The sequence below is a fragment of the Gopherus flavomarginatus genome, chromosome 4, assembly GCF_025201925.1.
Source record: "Gopherus flavomarginatus isolate rGopFla2 chromosome 4, rGopFla2.mat.asm, whole genome shotgun sequence".
Classification (NCBI taxonomy): Eukaryota; Metazoa; Chordata; order Testudines; family Testudinidae; genus Gopherus; species Gopherus flavomarginatus.
The window spans coordinates 212,540,546-212,561,049 of NC_066620.1; the positions used below are offsets into that span (position 1 = coordinate 212,540,546).

A 20,504-nucleotide genomic window follows, 5' to 3' on the forward strand; every position below is an offset into this window, starting at 1 on the left:
CGCTGTGCAGTCATATGGTAAGAGACAATCCCTGCCCTAGATTGTAGAGCTAACAGTCTAAACAGTCTAATGGTGGGAGCAGACACATAGAGGGGACATGACCCAGAGTGGGTCATTGGCAGAGCTGGGAGTAGATCCTATGGTCCAGCGCTCCCTCCGTTGGACCACCCGGCCTTTCAGATAGTCTAGTGCTCAAATAGTGCAGCGGTGGGTACCAGTGTGAGAACCTGGCTAGAGAAAGCTAAGGTTGCAGTCACTTGTAAAATTCAGGTTTCGCTTCTTGGGGCCTGCTGCTTGAAGGAGACTTTTTTTTTTTTTTTTTTTTGGAAAGTGGGAATAAAACCACGCCAGCCATTTCCGAGAACAGGGGGAGCGATGGGGAAAATATTTTCCCAGAGGGGAAAAGTAACATTGGCAGCTTTGTGTTTTGACAGCTGTCTGGCTGGGACTAGGAAGCTGAAATTTGACAAGGAACTAGCCTTGACTGAGAAGAGATGCCTCGAAGTGTTGTAGTGAAAATTTGGATGAGATTTGGCTGAGTTCTAAGGCTCTGAAAATTGTATTTTCACACACGAAGAATCAACTTTTAATAGCTGAACTATCACAAGGAAGAATAATGCGCTACTCGGCACCTATATCATGCTTTTCATCTGGTGTCCAAGCTCGATAAGGACTGGTGGTGCCAGGAGCGATTCACATGCTTTTCTAGTAGAGCTGGGTCCAAGTGACGAGTGATAATTGGAGTGAGAGTCAGACTGTAACAGCCCCAGTGCTGAGAGTGTTTGGATTCAGCTCATTGGCAAGAGAGAGGAGCCATCACTAAGGCTACTATTTAGTCATGGGTATTTTTAGTAAAAGTCATGGACAGGTCATGGGCAATAATAATAAAAAAAAATTTCACGGCCTACAATCTATCCACAACTTATACTATAAATACCCCCAACTAAATCGAGAGGTGGTGGTGGTGGTGGTGGTCGATGCTGGGGGATAGGGGCACTCTGGGGGTGAGCTGCTGAGTGTGGACTGGGGCCAAGTGGGTTTCAGTTGCCACTGGGATTGCAGATGCCCGACATCCAGGTGCATTTGGATCTAGAGTCTGGACCCATCTCTGTTTGCAGTGGGCTAAGTCCTGAGGTTCCCACTCCGTTTTTACTGATCGAAAGTCTTCACAGACTGCTGCCCCTCTTTACTTCTAGTGACCCAGTGGGGAGTTTGTCTGAGCCCAGGATTAGGGCCTACGTTTCTTGGGCTCCATTACTTGCTGATCCACACACAGCTGCAGTATGGTCGCCAGACGGGCTTGCTGGTGACTTACCAGGGGAATATTAAAGTTTATAATGGGCGGGGGGGTTAACTCCATTTCCAAACAGTTCATTGAGAAATGAATGCCTAGAAAATGTGGAGAAAATAGCAAGTGCCCCATAACCCTTACGCACAGGCTCACAATTTCCAATTGCATGGGGCCTCTTTTCTCCCTGACTTGGTTTCAGCCAACCCCTCCACCCATCTGCCCTGCCCTGCTCTGGGATACTAGGAACCGTCCTCTGTATTTCGAACATTTCTGTCCATGGACTTCACACACTAGTTCCCTTGATACCTCCTGCATCTCTAATGCAAGTGGACGTTTTGTTTCTCCTGGAGCACAGCTGCTTATTATCCACTTTTTTAACACTGAGCAAAATACTTCTAGTCTCAGCCCTCGCACATCTGTTTCACCTGATGAAAGTCAACAGCTGCGTGGGGGCTCAGTCTGTGATCCAGCACCAGGTCCTCAGCTGCTGTAAATCAATGGATCTCACGGATTTATTCCAGCAGAGGGTCTGATCCTTAGTGTTTATTGATAAGTGAGGTTACAGGGCCAAGTTCAGATCTGGGACAACTCCCCTGAAGTTATAATGTGTGCTCTCTCTCTAAAAGTAATGGAACACTGCAGGGTTTTTCTCCCCCCCCAGGATTGCTGGGAATTCAAGCCATGTCTTTAAACAATGCAGTCATTTTCCAGGTAAGAGATGCCGTGTGGGATGACCCATCCCTTAATGAGGGTACGTTTTTCTGGGTTATGTCCCTTTAACCACCTTGGGCCTTATATTTTCAATGGTGAGAGTAAGGATGCCCAGGCACTGCCTGCACAAGCATTGATGGCATGTCAGACACAGCTTCTCCAGCCTGGTCTGCTGGCTTTCTTCAGATTCCCTTGGGGCCTGGGGGGAGGTTAGTGTCTTTGCTTTAGGTCAGGGCTGCTGTGTTTGGGGAAAGAGGCAAGCCATAGGCAGGGCCGGCGCAACGCATTAGGCGCCCCAGGCAGTTGCAGTTGGGTGGCAGCGACTGCGGTGGCCAAACATCCGGCCGCCGTGGTCGTTGTCAGTATTTCAGGGGTGGGACCTTCAGCTGCCTCTGTCAGTGGCGCCATTTTGGGGGCGGGACCTTCCGCCACCTAGGGCGCCAAAAAGGCTGGCGCTTCTGGCCGTAGGAGCCGAGAGGAATGAGAGGCATTTACACCAGATCCTCAGCTGGTGTAAATTGACGTAGCTGCATTTACGTCAGTGAAGCGAAGCTGATTTCCACCAGCGGGGCTCTGGCTCAGAGGTCCTTGTGATCCCATCCAGCGGACACCATGCATGTTTAGCGATCGCCCTCTATGGAATGCAGGATCGGGATCTTCGTAAACCGGTCAAGGCAGGGATCTTGTTGGCCGGTTTGTCCTGAAGGCACCTCTTGTGGCCCAATTTAAACAATAAGCATCCCAGCGGAGCACCTGTTCGGATCTGGCGGGGGATTGTCAAAGGCAGAACAGGTGCCCAACTCTCATGGGAGCCCGATCCAATCTGGAGTATAGTTTGGAGACTGAGCAGAGTCTCTTTGGGCCAATTTGTTCTCTGCAGCTTATTTTCCCCTTACTGTGATGGGAGGGCATTTTATTTTCCCCTAGTAAGACTCATAGACTCATAGACTCTAGGACTGCAAAGGACCTCGAGAGATCATTGAGTTCAGTCCCCTGCCCTCATGGCAGGACCAAATACTGTCTAGACCATCCCTAATAGACATTTATCTAACCTACTCTTAAATATCTCCAGAGATGGAGATTCCACAACTTCCCTAGGCAATCTATTCCAGTGTTTAACTACCATGACAGTTAGGGACTTTTTCCTAATGTCCAACCTAAATCTCCCTTGCTACAGTTTAAGCCCATTGCTTCTTGTTCTATCATTGGAGGCTAAGGTGAACAAGTTTTCTCCCTCCTCCTGATGACACCCTTTTAAATACCTGAAAACTGCTATCATGTCCCCTCTCAGTCTTCTCTTTTCCAAACTAAACAAACCCAATTGTTTCAGCCTTCCTTCATAGGTCATGTTCTCAAGACCTTTAATCATTCTTGTTGCTCTTCTCTGGACCCTCTCCAATTTCTCCACATCTTTCTTGAAATGCGGTGCCCAGAACTAGACACAATACTCCAGTTGAGGCCTAACCAGTGCAGAGTAAAGCGGAAGAATGACTTCTCGTGTCTTGTTTACAACACACCTGTTAATGCATCCCAGAATCACGTTTGCTTTTTTTGCAACAGTATCACACTGTTGACTCATATTAAGCTTGTGGTCTACTATGACCCCTAGATCTCTTTCTGCCATACTCCTTCCTAGACAGTCTCTTCCCATTCTGTATGTGTGAAACTGATTGTTCCTTCCTAAGTGGAGCACTTTGCATTTATCTTTATTGAACTTCATCCTGTTTACCTCAGACCATTTCTCCAATTTGTCCAGATCATTCTGAATTTTGACCCTGTCCTCCAAAGCAGTTGCAATCCCTCCCAGTTTGGTATTGTCCGCAAACTTAATAAGCGTACTTTCTATGCCAACATCTAAATCGTTGATGAAGATATTGAACAGAGCCGGTCCCAAAACAGACCCCTGCGGAACCCCACTTGTTATACCTTTCCAGCAGGATTGGGAGCCATTAATAACTACTCTCTGAGTATGGTTATCCAGCCAGTTATGCACCCACCTTATAGTAGCCCCATCTAAATTGTACTTTCCTAGTTTATCTAGTTTGAGCTCATTTTGTGCCTTTGCCTTTCTAATCTTGCCTTGCATTCCTGTGTTATTTGCCTATATTCGTCCTTTGTAATCTGACCTAGTTTCCATTTTTTATATGATGCCTTTTTATTTTGTAGGTCACGCAAGATCTCGTGGTTAAGCCAACGTGGTCTTTTGCCACATTTTCTATCTTTCCTAACCATCGGAATAGCTTGCCTTTGGGACCTTAATAGTGTCCCTTTGAAAAACTGCCAACTCTCGTCAGTTGTTTTTCCCCTCAGTCTTGATTCCCATGGGACCTTACCTATCAGCTCTCTGAGCTTACCAAAATCCGCCTTCCTGAAATCCATTGTCTCTATTTTGCTGTACTCCCTCTACCCTTGCTTAGAATTGCAAACTCTATGATTTCATGATCACTTTCACCCAAGCTTCCTTCTACTTTCAAATTGTCAACGAGTTCCTCCCTATTTGTTAAAATCAAGTCTAGAACAGCTTCCCCCCTACTAGCTTTTTCAACTTTCTGAAATAAAAAGTTGTCTGCAATGCAATCCAGGAACTTATTGGATAGTCTGTGCCCTGCGGTGTTATTTTCCCAACATATATCTGGATAGTTGAAGTACCCCATCACCACCAAATCTTGGGCTTTGGATGATTTTGTTAGTTGTTTGAAAAAAGCCTCATCCACCTCTTGCACCTGATTAGGTGGCCTGTAGTAGACTCCCAGCACGACATCACCCGTGTTTTTTACCCCTTTTAGCCTAACCCAGAGACTCTCTACACTTCCATCTCCTATGTCCATCTCCACGTCAGTTCAAGAGTGTACATTTTTAATATATAAAGCAACACCTCCTCCCTTTTTCCCCTGTCTAATGGTGCAGAAAACTCATTATTTCCCCCTGACCCGTAGAGGGCAAATGATTTTGGTTCAGTTACACCATGGATCGCAAGAGAGCTATTCTGCGGCTCCTGCAATCCGGGGAGAGGTGCACTGCGTTTTTTGGCGTTTTCATTCTATTTCACAGCTGTCATAAACAGATAGCTAAGTGTTAATGTCTCTTACACCTGGAAAGAGGTAATCTGAAGCACCTGACCAGAGGACCAATCAGGAAACCAGACTTTTTCAAATCTGGGTGGAGGGAAGTTTGTGTGTGAGTCCTTTGTTCTTGGTCTTCTGCCTGTCTCTCTCTCGGCTATGGGAGGATTTCTGTTTCCTGCTTTCTAATCTTCTGTTTCCAAGTTGTGAGTACAGAGATCATAATACAATAGGGGTTATTGTTTTTTTCTTTTGTATTTACATGGTATAGTTGCTGGAGTGCTTTGAATTGTATTCTTTTTGAATAAGGCTGTTTATTCATATTTCTTTTAAGCAATTGACCCTGTATTTGTCACTTTAATACAGAGAGACCATTTTTTATGTATTTTTCTTTCTTTTTACATAAAGCTTTCTTTTTAAGACCTGTTGGAGTTTTTCATTAGTGGGGAACTCCAGGGAATTGAGTCTGTGCTCACCAGGGAACTGGTGGGAGGAAGAAGTCAGGGGGAAATCTGTGTGTGTTAGATTTACTAGCCTGACTTTGCATTCCCTCTGGGTGAGGGGGGAAGAGAGATTAGCTCTCGGTACTTCTGTTTTCCAAGGCTGGAAACGGGGAGGGTGGAATCCCTCTGTTTAGATTCACGGAGCTTGTTTCTGTGTATCTCTCCAGGAGCACCTGGAGGGGGAAAGGGAAAAGGTTTATTTCCCTTTGTTGTGAGACTCAAGGGATTTGGGTCTTGGGGTCCCCAGGGAAGGTTTGGGGGGACCAGAGTGTCCCAAAACACTCTAATTTTTTGGGTGGTGGCAGCTTTACCAGGTCCAAGCTGGTAACTAAGCTTGGAGGTTTTCATGCTAACCCCCATATTTTGGACGCTAAGGTCCAAATCTGGGACTAGGTTATGATATGGTGGTAGCGGTGGGATAGATAGAATCCAGAAGCCAGTAGGAATATTATATTTTTCTTTTCTCTGCTAGGGGCTTTTAAGCAGAGAGAAACAGTTTGGTTTTAAAAGGAACCAGCGAGAATTTTTTTTTCTCTGCTCTCTCTTGCAGTTTCTGGCTTGCATATTAAGCAAGCAACCATTAAGTAACTATTACGGGTCTTTTGTCACACAATAGCACTCCCATTAGGAGTCAAATACCAGCACTATACACATGCAAATAAAGTGGTTTGTCTGGTTTACTTTACATTGAAAAGATTAGCTAGAGGAAGAAAGGGAAAAAGGCACTGTTGCTAGGCAGACGCCAGGAGGCAACAGAGCCTGCAGTTCAGACAATAAACACCAGAGGGCACCCCGACACAAGAAAACAGGGACCATGACTTCCAAGGAAAAAAAGGAGGCAGAAGAACAAATCAAAGAAGCTGAACACAGGCGACAACTGGAAAAAAGACAAAAAGAGGTGGAGCTGAAAGAAAAGGAAGAAAGCATCAAACTGGCAGCCTACAAAAGAGAACAAGCAGCCAAAGAGGCAGCCCACAAAAGAAAACTAGAAGAAGAAGAGGTGTCCCACCGACGTAAACAAGAAGAAGAAGAGGTGGCACACAGAAGGAAACAAGAAGAAGAAGATGCAGCCCACAAAAGACAGATAGAACTCCAGAGGGAGGCACACCGCCAGACCATGGAATTAGAAAAGGCTAAGCAAAACACAGCCAATCCTAACAATCCTGCGCCAATGATTGTTCCACAGCACAGGAAATTTCCCACCTACAAGGCAGGTGATAACACCGAGGCCTTCTTGGAAAATTTTGAAAGAGCCTGTCTTGGGTACAGCATCCCTGAAAACCAGTACATGGTAGAATTGAGGCCACAGCTCAGTGGACCTTTAGCAGAGGTGGCAGCTGAAATGCCTAAGGAGAACATGAACGACTATAAACTTTTTCAAACCAAGGCCAGATACAGAATGGGGATAACCCCGGATCATGCCCGTCGGCGTTTCAGAACCCAAAAGTGGAAACCAGATGTGTCATTTCCCAAACGCGCCTACTACGTTGGGAAAAATTATGAGGCCTGAATATCAGGACACAATGTTAAATCCTTGGAAGAACTGCACCTCCTCATACAAATGGAGCAGTTCTTGGATGGTGTTCCTGAGGACATAACACGGTACATACAAGATGGAAAACCCAAAAATCTCACCGAGTCAGGGGAGATTGGAGCCAGATGGATGGAAGTGGCAGAAAGCAAGAAAGCTACTGTCAAGGGGAACGAATACCCCAGAGGGCACACCAACCATAAACCCTACAACCGAGGGCAGCCAAAAACCCCACATACAACCCAAGTAAAGCCACAGACACACTATTCTTCCACCTCGCCAATCTCCAGTAACTCACCTCGGCCCAGTGACCCATCAGATGGAAGATGCTTTAAGTGTAATGAACTGGGACATATCAAGGCCAACTGTCCAAAGAACACCATGCGAGTGCAATTCATTACCCCACCATCACACCAAAGATCCCCAGGCCCAGATGCCTCTCAAATACCCTTGGAGCGAAGGGAAAATTTGAGAGTGGGCGGAAAGAAGGTTACTGCGTGGAGAGACACGGGGGCACAAGTGTCAGCTATCCACCAATCCTTCGTAGACCCCAAATTCATCAACCCAAAGGCCCAAGTGACAATTTACCCCTTCATGTCACAAGCTGTAGACTTGCCTACAGCTGAACTGCCTGTCCAGTACAAAGGCTGGTCAGGAATGTGGACTTTTGCAGTCTATGACAATTATCCTATCCCCATGCTACTGGGGGAAGACTTGGCCAACCAGGTGAAGCGGGCCAAGAGAGTGGGAATGGTTACACGTAGCCAAACCAGGCAAGCTTCCAGACCCATTCCTGTTCCTGAGCCGTCCACAGGCGCCCCGTCTGTGTTACCAGAGACCCAGACAGAGGTAGTGGACCCGGATTCCATACCAACCACTGAAACAGCCACAGCACCTCCAGATATAAGGCAACACCTCCTCCCTTTTTCCCCTGTCTAATGGTGCAGAAAACTCATTATTTCCCCCTGACCCGTAGAGGGCAAATGATTTTGGTTCAGTTACACCATGGATTGCAAGAGAGCTGTTCTGCGGCTCCTGCAATCCGGGGAGAGGTGCACTGCGTTTTTTGGCGTTTTCATTCTATTTCACAGCCTTCCTTTGGGAGTTGCCTCGGGGTCAGATAAGTGCGCTGGTCAGATCTCAAGTTTCTTGAACTGGTTTCACAAAGTGTGTTGGGTTATTTTTATTTTTCTAGCTCTAGGAGACCACTGTGTAGAGATTGCTGTTCTGAGTAAAGGGGCCTTGTCATCACCGCTGAGTAGTTTGGGCTCTGTGCAGAGCGGGGGGATTTCTTAGAACAGAGAACATTTTTGTAGTCCACTAGAATTGAACCTAGGACATTCAGAACAGAAAGGACAGCGCTTACACTAAAGGAGTACCTATCTTAGCTGATACAAAGCAGAAATCTCTTCTTGCAGGAGCCAGCCATTAGAGGGAGATGTGAATGATCATACACCTGTAGCCCGATATAACGCGATCCGATCTAACGTGAGTTCGTATACAAATTACTGCTGGAGCCCTGCCCCCGCTACCCCAGTATAACACGGTTTCCCCCATAATGTGGTAGGGACTTTGGGCTCCTGAGGACTGCGTTCTATTGGGGTAGAGGTGTATTATGTTGGACCAGATCTTCAGTGGGTAGGAATCGGCATGCCACCATTAAAGTCAATGGAGCAAAGCTGATTTCCATTCGCTGCCCCATTGCTTGGTGAGGTCTGCTGGGGGACACAGAGAAATAACACCACTTGCTTATTTGCTTCTAATTCAAGATGTGCTTGAACCAAAATCCTGGCTCCAAACACCCTCAGGCTCCGAGGAAGATCAGATCTGGGTCTGAACTTCATGGCTGCCCTTTATCTTTGCATTGGGCTGAACCAAATCCCCAGATCCAACCCCCTCCCACATGCTGGGGAAATTTAGGTCTTGAGCCAATTCTAAGCACTGCAGCCTGGGCCTGTCTTTGCTTCTAAGCAGATTGACCACTCTGTGAAGTGAGAAATAATGGCACGAGTTCACCCCTTGGCCCTGGCTTGCTAAACACTACTGGTGCTCTGTCCCTCTCTGGCGCCTTTCACCTAAGGCTCTCAGAGCACTTTACAAACTTCAAGTTAGTCCTGACAGCGGCCCCTGGGAAAGACAGAAGTAGCGTTATCTCTAGTTTAGAGATGGGGAAACCGAGGCACAGGGAAGTAAATTGACTTGCCATGGATCACCCTGTGACACAGCTGGAAGGAGGAGCCAGAGCATGGTCCATGCCAGGCATACACTGTTCTAAGTAGAGCCGTTTGGAAAAGTGCCAGCAAAACATTCTTTTCACTAGAATTTGCCAGTTTGTCAAACTTGGAAATATTTGTTGGAGACGGTTCGATTTGATGAAGTTCCGTGGGAACCCTGCTAGGTTTCCTGCCAGCCCACCCCCCTGGTTCTTCAGTAGCCCGTCATCTGGGCTGACGGGAGCAGAGAGCCTAGAAGCTCCTTGGCTGTCTGGACTTCCAGGGGCTGCAGCTCTGGGGCAGCCCACCAGGCAGACTGCCCTGGAGCTGGGGCTCTGTCCCCTTTTGCAGAGATTTTTTTCTCTCAACCCAGATTTTGAAAACTCGAAATTCTCCACAAAAGGGAATGACCTCCCTCCAAACAGCTCGAGTTCTAACCAACAGGCCAAGCTCCCAGAACTGAGATAGGAAGCCCAGAGTCCTGACTCCCCGTCTTAACCACTAGATCACATTCCTCTTGCAGAGTGAGGAAGAGAACCCAGGCATCCTGAATGGCCAGTCCCCTGCTTTCACCTTTGGACAACCATCTCTCCCCTAATGTGCCCATTGTCACACCCGAGGGGTGGGTAATCCCCAGCCGTTCAGTCACCGCGTTCGGACGTTCTAATGAATGGGTAACCCTGTTTCATCCATGTGGTGTTTGTGTTTTTTTTAATCCTTCCCTTAAGGATCCGGATGTCCGGCATAAAAGGCCTGCAGGGGGTGGTGAGGAAGACGGTTAATGATGAACTCCAGGCGAACATCTGGGACCCGCAGCATATGGACAAAATCGTGCCTTCGCTGCTCTTCAACCTACAGCACGCAGAGGAGGCTGAGAGGTGGGAGTTTGCTTTTCCCTTCCTGGAAGTGGGTGCAGAGCTGCAGATAGCGTTTCTGGCTCTGCTAGGGTCTGGGTAGCAGCAAACTCTTGTTCTGTTCCTTGAGCGGTGAGGAAGGGTTTGAATTCCTGGAGCGTCCGCTGTCCTTGCTGGGTGAGAAACGAGTGAACCAGCCTTGGGAGGCTGTGTGGTTTCATTCACAGTGTACACGCTGAAGCAGATCCTCAGCTGGTACAAATCGATGTCAGTGGAGCTACACTGGTTTGCAGAGCTGAGGGCCTGACCCGTATTTCCTACTATTGTCACAGAAAAGGGAGGTAAACAGCAAAACCATCTTCCTCTGAGCTGCACCTCAACCCCCCAGCAGGCTTTCTGTGCGCATCATAGAGGCGTTAAAAATCCAGACATTTTGTTTCCATTGCAGGCGGCCTTTAAGTAGAGCTGGGTGAACATTTTTTCTTTTGAGAAATGGTAAATTCAGTGAAACATCCATTTTCCAGGGGACCAAAACTGTTTGCAAATTTAGGTCAAATTTGGTGGAAAGAAAAAGAAGAAAATACATATTTTAAAAGACAAAAAATAATTCTAGCCATTTAGACACTAAATATTTTGATTTTTAATTTCGAAACAATGGTTTTGTTTTGAAATGTAGCTGGATTTGACAACCCCCCTGAGAATGTTTTTTATTTTTTTTGAAAACCTAACAAACAAACAAACAAACATCTCAAAATGAAACAAAACAAAAAACTCTCAGCTTGTTCTCTTCTCTGTGGCATGTAAAACACTGCCGTCTCCTGGCTTTGGGTATCTACCACTGTCCTCTAGTGGTTGGCTCCCAGAAAGAATAAAGGAACCTTTCTGGGTATGCCTACAGTGTGCATGGAGCTCAGGTCTCCCTTCTGGCCACACACAAATCAGTATGACTCAGGTCAGCAAGCAGTGAGGACCCAGGCCCCTGCTAAGGGAGTGGGTCAGAGCCCAAGTCCTGCCGCGATAAATCCAAGCCCTCTCCTTTTGCAGTGTGGACACAGCTCAGGCTGCAGACCCGCGTTAAATGGTCAGCCCAGTGCAGGACGGATGCATTAGCAGGGCTGAGACACCTGGATCCAACAGTTGTAGTGCAGTGTGGACACTCAAGCCCGGGCTTGGAAACAGCAGGTCCCATGGACCCAGTGTAGTGCTCCCATCAAAGAGGTTAGCGGAAGTGGTTGAGACCTGTGTATTTGGACAGGGGTTCTAGCCTTGGCTCCCCAGATGCACATGTTCAGTTTTTGTAGTTACAGAGTCTGTGGCACATGGACAGTTTCCTCCAGGTACACACTGCAGGCCAAAGATCCATCTCCTGCCCTGTGGGCCGGGAGTCAGGCGCACAGGGCTGGCTGGGAGCAGCGAGCTGTGCGCTTTGCTGCCTCCTTGCCCCTGATTCACTGTCTGGCTACCTACGCAGGGGTCTGTGCGGCGTCCATCACCATGGCACCCAAGTGCCAGGCGTGTTTTTTTCAAACATCATTCATATTTTAACGTTCTCTCCCCGCCCCACCCCAGGGCGATGGCTGTTATTGTCGGGAAACTGAGGCAGATCGGTTTGTGTTTTCAAATCGTTCTCAAGGCGCTGGGGTCTCTCCTCACTCTGATCTGAGATCCGAAGTCACAGGCCAATTGCTAAGGAAGTTCTGACCCCACTTACCCTCGTGGTCCCGTCCATCCTCCGGTGGCACTAATAAGATCTATTGGAATTGGAAAAGATACAGAAAAGGCCAACAAAAATGATTAGGGGTATGGAACCGCTTCTGTATGAGGAGAGGTTAATAGACTGGGACTTTTCAGTTTGGAAAAGAGATGATTAATGGAGGATATGATAGAGGTCTGTAAAATGATGGCTGGGATTGAGTAAGAGGATAGATCCATCAATGGCTATTAGCCAGGATGGGCAGGGATGGTGTCCCTAGCCTCTGTTTGCCAGAAGCTGGGAATGAGCGATGGGATGGATCACTTGATGATATTTCCTCTGGGGCACCTGGCACTGGCCACTGTCAGAACACAGGATACTGGGCTAGATGGACCTTTGGTCTGACCCAGTATGGCCACTCTTAGGTTCTTAAGCACATAGCTCTTGTGGATGGTGATTTAGAAGCAATCAGTGCCAGCCGCCATCACAGCCAAACAGCCCTTGCTGTTTGGGCTCATCAGCAGCTTGGATCTTTGATTCCAGCATGTTATGCCCGGCAGAGGGTATAAAGCACAAAGCATGTTGTTTTGGTGGGAAGGGGAGAGTTGGAGCTCCCTCTACTGGCCTATTGTAGAATAAACTAGGCACCTCTTAAACTCCGAACCAAATTAGGTTTTTACTTGGAACCCTAATTTGTCGGAAGAGAGGAATTTCCCACTGGCTGCCTCCATTCCATGGTACCTCTGAGCCATGCAGCGCTGGTAAAGGTTAGGATCTGCGCGGGTGGGAGAGGGCCGTGTGGGCGGGGTCCGATAGTCAGCAGCCTTCTGTTTATAGATCAGCTCTCGTATCAAAGGAGCCCAGACTGTTGAACAGGTTCATTGCGCACAAGGGATCCCTTCACTTATCACTGAAGCGCAGCTGCCCTGGTGCAGAGCACAGCAGTTCTATTCTGCATGGTTCAGAGCCACGCCTGGAAGGAGATGTGAGGAGCCACTAACGTAGCTGGAGTTTAGGGAGGCAGAATGACTCTCATTGTAGGCCCAGATTTCCTGTTCCAAAGGGCGGTGTTTATATTCCGGATGCCGGCGTCCTTCACAGCAGAGGAGTGGCAGTGCTGGGAGCACGGTGTTGGAAAGAGAACGAGAGTGTCGCGTTGTGAGACGGGAGAATGAGTGGGTTAAAATCGGTCTCCTTGATTGCTGCTGTACTGAGTGGTTCTATGGATGAGGCTTAATCTCTCTCTTGCTCTCTCTCAGCCGCTCTCCATCTCCCCTGCAAGCAACTGAAAAGGAGAAAGAGAGTCCCACTGAGCTGGCAGAAAGGTGTCTGCGAGAGTTACTGGGGCGAGCGGCTTACGGGAACATTAAGAACGCCATCAAACCTGTTCTCATGTAAGTCACTTGGTCAGGTGATTGTCTCTCCACCCTGCCCGCATCTCTCTTGTGCTGGGCCCTCTGGCTCTCTGTGTTCTCTTTTCCTCATCCCTTTTTGTCCCAGAGTGGGACCCTTTCGTATTATTGATCATAAGGAACAATAATGTTGCTGTGAATTAGTGAGGCTTGTTCTACACTATGGAGTTAGGTTGCCATGGGCAGCTTATGTCTACCTAACTATGTCAGTCTACACTACAGGGTCACTCCCGCCAATGTAAGTGCCCTGCTACACCGACATAATAACTCCATTCCAGGAGAGGTGAAGGGCTTATGTTGGTATAGTTGGGGCAAGGCAGTGTCTGTATAAACACTGTGTTCCTTACATAGGCTGTTGGCGGTCTTGTCAATGTCATGGCTCAGCTGGAGCTGTGAAATTGATGAAAAAGTTGGTTCTTGGCTCCCTAGCTGGGTTGCTGCTGGGTCTCTATTCCAAGCTGAGCTGCCACCCAGGCTCCTGGCTTGGGCTGCCGCCAGGGCTCCCTGCTCCCCACTGGGAACCCTGCTGCCCCCTGGGTCCTGGCTCTCCATAAGGAGTACGGCAGCTGACCGGACCCCGGGTGCAGACCTCCTCGCCAAAAGTGAGAAGCCCCGGGTGACTATACCCCAGCTCCTGGCAAGGAGCTACGCAGAGCTGAGAGCCCTGGCTCTCAGGCCCCCACAGTGCCCCTGTTCAGTCTATGGAAGCGCTCCTGGTAAGGACACGCACCACCGACAGAAGGAGGGTATGGTGGACATCAGCCACCTCAGTAATTACTGCAGCAGCTGTAAGTTGACCTAAGATAGGTCAGCTTAAGATTGTAGGGTTGACATACCCTTAGTGTCTCTTTGTATGTAATGGAATCATAAGAATATCAGAACTGCCAGCCTGGGTCAGACCAATGGTCCATCTAGCCCGGTGTCCTGTCTTCTGATAGTGGCCAATGCCAGGTGCTTCAGAGGGAACGAACAGAACAGGTCATCATCAAGTGATCAGATCTACTCAACTGTGTGTCATAAACCTTAGACTGCTTATGGGTTCTGGAGAGTCTCCTTTAGCTCAAGTGGCAGTGGGGCCTGTGTTTCCGGATCAAGGCGAGCCGAGTTCCATCTCTGCTGTGCTTTGAAGTCAGTGGCCGCACCCTGGAGCAGAATGACAGCTCTAATGTCCTGGGGGCTGTGGATTTGTTCCAATACCTAGGGCATTGCACTTTTCCAAGTGCTATATACGTGTTAGGTAATGTCCTCCTCCCAACAACTACTTCCCCTTGTGGGTGGGTAACTGCTATCAGCCCCAGTCTGGTGAGGAGGGAAACCGAGGCACAGAAAAGTTGAACGATTTGCCCCTGGTTACAGCGGGACTGAATGGCAGAGCTGGGATAAAGACCTAGCAATTCCTTGGTCCCAGTCCCAGCCATACAGGGGCAAAGTCAGTGAGCACGAGCTGTGGACTAACCCCTAAAAGTGAGCAACGCCTGAGCCTGGGAGGGAATTGAGGGGAAAGGTAGGCAAATTAGCTCTTTACAGTGTTTGATCCTTAGCTGGCAGTTTGCTCCCTGCTCTGACTGCTTCTGTGTCACCTGCCTCCCATGCTGTCTGTTTGCTGTTCTCTCTGAGCAAAGGGAAAAGATGCCTTTGCTTGTCGTACCAGCAAGCCTACAAGCCTCTGTAATTGCTAAACTCACTCTTCTCTCTCCCTGAAGCCATCTAGACAACCACTCGCTCTGGGAGCCAAAGACGTTTGCTATTCGCTGCTTTAAGATCATCATGTACTCTATTCAGGTGAGCCGCTGGAGAGATGGTGGTTTGTGTCACTTCAGTACTGTAATGCATTGTGAGTGTGTGCCCTGGTGCTCCCTGCTAGAAGGAATCTGAACTGCACCACTTGTGTGTCAGTGGTCCCATGCTGCTTACTGTGGTGAAGGCCTGTGCTTTTGGAGGAGAAGGATCTGGCTTCTGTCCCTGATGTCGCTGTGAAAGTCTGAGTAACCACTGCATGCAGTCTCTGGCAGCAATGGGCAGATTTGTTGCACTCTGTATAAAACAGTGTAGGTAATTCCCTGGAACTAATCTGTATGTATCAACACAGAGACTTGCTATCAGATGATTCTTTGCAAATTACGTCAGCCTATAAATACTGATACCTTGCCCTTACGTGGCACCTTGCAAAGATGGGGAGGCTTGTTACCGCCACGCTACAGATGGAGAAATTGAGGCACGGAGGGTAAGTGACTTGCCCATGGCCATACGCTGAGGATTAGCAGCCAGAACTCCTGAGTCCCAGTCCTATGCTCTAGCTGCTAGAACATACTACTTCCATGATTTACCTGTGGCACTAGTGACCGATCCTAAACCCGTTAGTCAGTCAGTCACAGAGTTTGCCCGAGTCAGGATTGTAGGATCTGGGAGTACGTTGAATCCTTGTCCTGTTGTTGCTGCCTTTGTCTTTCCCTTCCCTTGTTCATTAGACATGCTCGCAGCCCGGTGCGGTAAGTAATGAGAGCCCCTTGCTGTGCTGTGTCAGGATCCTGCCCTGCATGCCAGAGAAGGTCTAAGATGGGCCTATCATGAGGCTGGAGCTCCCAGGAGGAATTCAGGCAGAATGTGTCCCCAAGATTTCCTGTCTTGCACAGCCTGGGCTTTGCAGCTATAACAAGCAGCGATGCTTTAGGCCAGGGGTCCTATCCACCATTGCTGTATCAGGGGAGGTGTTACCTAGGCAGAGGTCAATTACCTGCCTTGGAATTTGGCCAGGGCTAACAACCCTCTTCTGCAAGCCAATAAAACACCGCCCTAGAGGACCGGGTGCGTGGGGGAACCAGAATACAGCTTGTCTCTCTCCCTTGGCAGCCGTTCTTTCCCTGTTTAGTGCAAAGCAACCTCCCCTTGAGTTAGCTGGCATGGCAATAGGGTGGAAAACCTCGTCATGGGAGCCATTGGGAGCTACCCCTTTCCAGCTTGCTGTCGTTCCATCAATGCACGCCGCCTGCCTCTGCAGAAAGAGACAGGAGCCGCCTGAGGCTAAGCACAAACTGTACAGACAGGAGAAAACGATACAGGTCAAATTCTGCGCTCAGCCACACCCACGGAGCCCCAGTGGCTTAGCAAGATGTTGCATGGAGGTGAGTGAGGGGAGAATTTGACCCTCGTGTGTAGGATATGGAAAGATACTGGAACAAATTGTGAAATAATCAGTTTGTCATCCACTGGAGGAGAATAGGTTAGCCTGGGGTGGCCTGCCTGAGCCTGAGAAGGAGCCAGAATTTACCAATGTACATTGCCAAAGAGCCACAGCAATACAGCAGCCGCCCCTGCCCAATCAGCTCCCTCCCCCCAGCTCCCAGCACCTCCCGCCCACCGGCAGCCCCACCGATCAGCGCCTCCTCACACCTCCCCATCAGCTGTTTTGTGGCGTTCAGGAGGCTCTGGAGGGGAGCGCACGGCAGGCTGAGGGGAGGGGGCAGGAAGGGGTGGAGTGGGGGCATTGCCTGTGGAAAACCCAGGGGCTGAGCAGTGAGTCTCCCCTCATCCCCCCCCGGCATATTGGAAAATTGGTGCCTGTAGCTCCAGCCCCGGAGTCGGTGCCTGTACAAGGAGCCGCATATTAACTTCTGAAGAGCCGCATGTGGCTCTGGAGCCCCGGGTTGGCCACCCCCGGGTTAGCAGGAATAGCCAGCGTGGCTTTGTCAGGAACAAATCATGGCAAACCAACTGAATTTCCTTCTTTGGCAGGGTCACTGGCCTATTGGCTGGGGGAAGCTTTAGACATGAGACCTTGATTTCAGTGAGGCTTTTGACACAGTCCCAGTAAACTAGGGAAGTGTGGGTTTGATGAAAAGTTACTGTAAGGTGGATTCACAACTGCTTGAAAGACTCTCCTCAAACAGTAGTTGTCACGGGCTTGCTATCAAACTGGGAAGATGTATCCAGTACGGCCCTGTGGGGTGTGTCCTGGCTCCAGGGCTGCTCAGTGTTTTGGAGAACGGAAAGGAGAGTATTCACATGATGCCACGCTGGGAGGGGTTGCCAGCACTTTGGCGGACAGGATTTGAATTCAAAACCACCTTGACAAATTGGAGAGTTGGTCTGAAATTCATAAAGACAAGCGCAACGTACTTCACTTAGGAGGGAACTATCAGAAGCCCAACTACTTTTGTGGGTCGTACAGCTGAGAAGGATCTGGGGGTTGTAATGGGTCACACACTGAATATGAGCCAACAGTGTGGTGCAGTTGCGAGAAAGGCTAATATCATCCTGTGTCGTATGTGAGACACAGGCGGTAATTGTCCCGCTCTGCTTGGTGCTGCTGAAGTACTGGAGTAGGAGCATGGTGTTCAGTTCTGGGCGCCACCGGTTAGGATGGATGTGGACAAATTCGAGGGCGTTCAGAGGAGAGCAACAAAAATGATCAAAGGACCGATGAGGAGCGGTTAGAAAAACTGGGCATGTTTACTCTTGAGAAAAGAAGCCTGTTGGGACCTTATAACAGTCTTCAAATATGTTAAGGGCTGTTATAAGGAGGAGGAGGATCAATTGTTCTCCGTGTCCACAGAGAGCTTTATCTGCAGCAAGGGAGAGCCAGGTTAGATATTCAGTGAAAACTTTCTGAGGGGAGTTAAACTCTGGACCAGGCTTCCAAGGGCAGTTGTGGAATCCCCGTCACTGGAGGTTTTAACAGGTTGGCCAAACCCCTGTCCAGGGTGATCCAGGTTTACTTGGTTCTGCCCTAGTGCAGGGGGCTGGACTCGATGACTTTCTGAGATCCCTTCCAGCCCGACATTTCTGAGATTCTGGGCTTTATCTTTTCCCTTCTTGCTCTGAAGCCAGCCCCTCTAAAGTTACGCTATTAAGATCACAGAATATCAGGGTTGGAAGAGACCTCAGGAGGTAATGAGTTGGGACTGAGGTTGGATTGAGCTAGGCCCCAGATTTAGGTTTTGTTAGGATTTCTAGAACCCTGTTTTCTAAGGTCATTAGAAATGTTTCCATGATCTTTGTTTGAATCCTAATGAAAATATATTTCTGTCTGGATTGTCGTCTCCCTTCCCTTCTTAGTCGTCACTTAGCCCATTTACTCTTCACTCAGCGCATAGGTTATTTAACCTTCTCCCCACTCTGCACAGCTGGGCGAACGGAGAGGAAGGACAGCTTGGTGCTTAGGGCATTACCTCCAGAGACCAGGTTTCAATTCCCAGCTCAGCTGCTGGCTTCCTGTGGGACCATGTACAAGTCATTTAGCCTCCCCGTGCCTCAGTTTCCCATCTGTACAATAGCAACCGTAGCACTGCCCTTCCTCACAGTGATGTCAGGATAAATCTATTAGGTACTACAGGGATAGGGTATCTCAGATGTCAGTGTCACTTTTGTTTCTAGTTAATTTTGATTTATGGCTCTCTCTCCTGCCAGCTCGGCCCTGCTGTCCTTGGGGAACGCTTACATTAAAAAAGGCCCCTGTTTTCATTGCATGCGTTATTTTGTAAACTGCCTGATGCCCATTATCTTTACATTAGGTTTTATAAAATGCATCTTTTTTTCCCCAAAATCGAAACATTGAGCATATAACTCACCAGGTCCCATTGGAAGGATACACAGTCAATACATTCTCCCTTCATGAATACCCGGGATTAATCACGTTTTGGACCAACTCCTGTTGGTGAGAGAGACAAACTTTCGAGCCACACAGAGCTCTTCTTTGGGTCTGAGAGAGATACTCTGAGCGTCACAGTGAAATATAAGGTCAAAGAGATAGTTTAGCACAGGTAGTAAGCACATATTGTGAGGGACCAATGCTAAGCTATTTCACCTTGTAGTTAGCTGTGATGCTCTCAGTACCTCTCCCAGAGCCGAACAAGAGCTTTGCGAGGCTCCAAAGTTTTTCTCTCTTACCAACAAGTTGGTCCACTAAAAGATATGACCTCCCCCAACTCATCTCTCGAATATAGAATCACAGACTGTCAGGGTTGGAAGGGACCTCAGGAGGTATCTAGTCCAACCCCCTGCTCAAAGCAGGACCAACCTCTACTAAATCATCCCAGCCAGGACTTTGTCAAGCTTGACCTTAAAAACCTCTAAGGAAGGAGATTCCACCACCTCCCTAGGGAACCCATTCCAGGGACTTACCCAATTACAACCACCCTGCATACAGGATTAATCACGACAATGGCTTTTATACATATGTAAACCCTGTACATCTTTTCCCCTATATGAACATCTCCCAACTGAAGTTCTGTGCACTAGACTTTCATAAGTATATTTCCATTCTGCACGTCCATTTCTATTTGGTAGCTTGAAAAGTCATCCCGTGTATTCCTGGGTCAGTGAAGCTTGTTCTCTACACAGGATATTTCCCCGCGCCTCTTTCCATAAATACACAGGTGCAGTCTGTGTGAGCACATCATCTTCTGGCTGGCCCAGCCTCTTACTTGCCCCTCGTTAAGGATGGTCCCCTTTTGATCAAGTGGCAGAGACCAGTGCTTCTGGTGCTGAGGGTCCCTGATTCTGTCCTCCCAGGTGACCTGTCTGCATGTCATGGCCGTGCTAATGCGTGCATGGAATGATCCGTTGAGCTCGAGGTAGTGGGTGCCGTTAGGAATGACACGTTTATCACTCACTGGTGTTCGGTTGATCTCGGCGCTTGCGGGATTGGCCACAGAACTCTTCCCTGACTCCCCTTCCTGCTGCCCTGGCGTCAGTGGGATTGCATGGGCTGCAGGCGGGCACAGAATGTGGCCTGGTCTGGAAGATTCCACAAACGCAGGTCAATAGTTCAGTGCTGTGCGTGTCTGTTATTTCATGACAACCATTGCGCGGTCAGGAAAGGTTCTGTGCAGAAGTGACCTCGTTCCCTGTGTGCTCCGCTGCCTTCCTTGCTGTTGCCTTTGTAGAGGTGGCACTGCTATTGGAAGGCTGGATTCTGCCCTCACGCAGGTGTCACCCACCAGGTGCTGACTGCCAGGCCTTCCTTTCTTGCACTGATGTCCGAGGCAGGAATTGCCCCCAGACCGCTACGGTCGGCCTGGCTCAGCAGCTGTCTATCAGCGCGGCTCACTCTCTGCTTTCCTTCCAGCCTCAGCATTCCCACTTGGTGATCCAGCAGCTCCTGGGACACCTGGATGCCAACAGCAAAAGCGCGGCCATGGTGCGGGCTGGGATCGTGGAGGTCCTGTCGGAGGCAGCTGTCATCGCGGCCTCAGGATCAGTGGGTAAGGAAGGGATCCAGTCCAGTGATCTTCCC

At 48.9% G+C, this 20,504-nt stretch overlaps 1 protein-coding gene and 1 long non-coding RNA gene across 2 annotated transcripts in view; one reads left to right on the forward strand and one right to left on the reverse strand.

The window, feature by feature from the left end:
• Positions 1-20,504, forward strand: part of EFR3B (EFR3 homolog B) — a 131,854-nt gene that overhangs the window by 85,786 nt on the left and 25,564 nt on the right. Inside the window, exons 6-9 of the mRNA XM_050948971.1 lie at positions 10,040-10,189; positions 13,118-13,252; positions 14,974-15,052; positions 20,337-20,472. Coding sequence (XP_050804928.1) covers positions 10,040-10,189; positions 13,118-13,252; positions 14,974-15,052; positions 20,337-20,472 — 500 coding nt within the window. The remainder of the gene's footprint in view (positions 1-10,039; positions 10,190-13,117; positions 13,253-14,973; positions 15,053-20,336; positions 20,473-20,504) is intronic.
• On the reverse strand, positions 5,304-5,987 carry LOC127048917 (uncharacterized). The gene is made up of 2 exons (XR_007773824.1): positions 5,958-5,987; positions 5,304-5,711 (listed from the first exon to the last, which is right to left on the reverse strand). It is a non-coding gene; the product is annotated as an uncharacterized LOC127048917 (long non-coding RNA).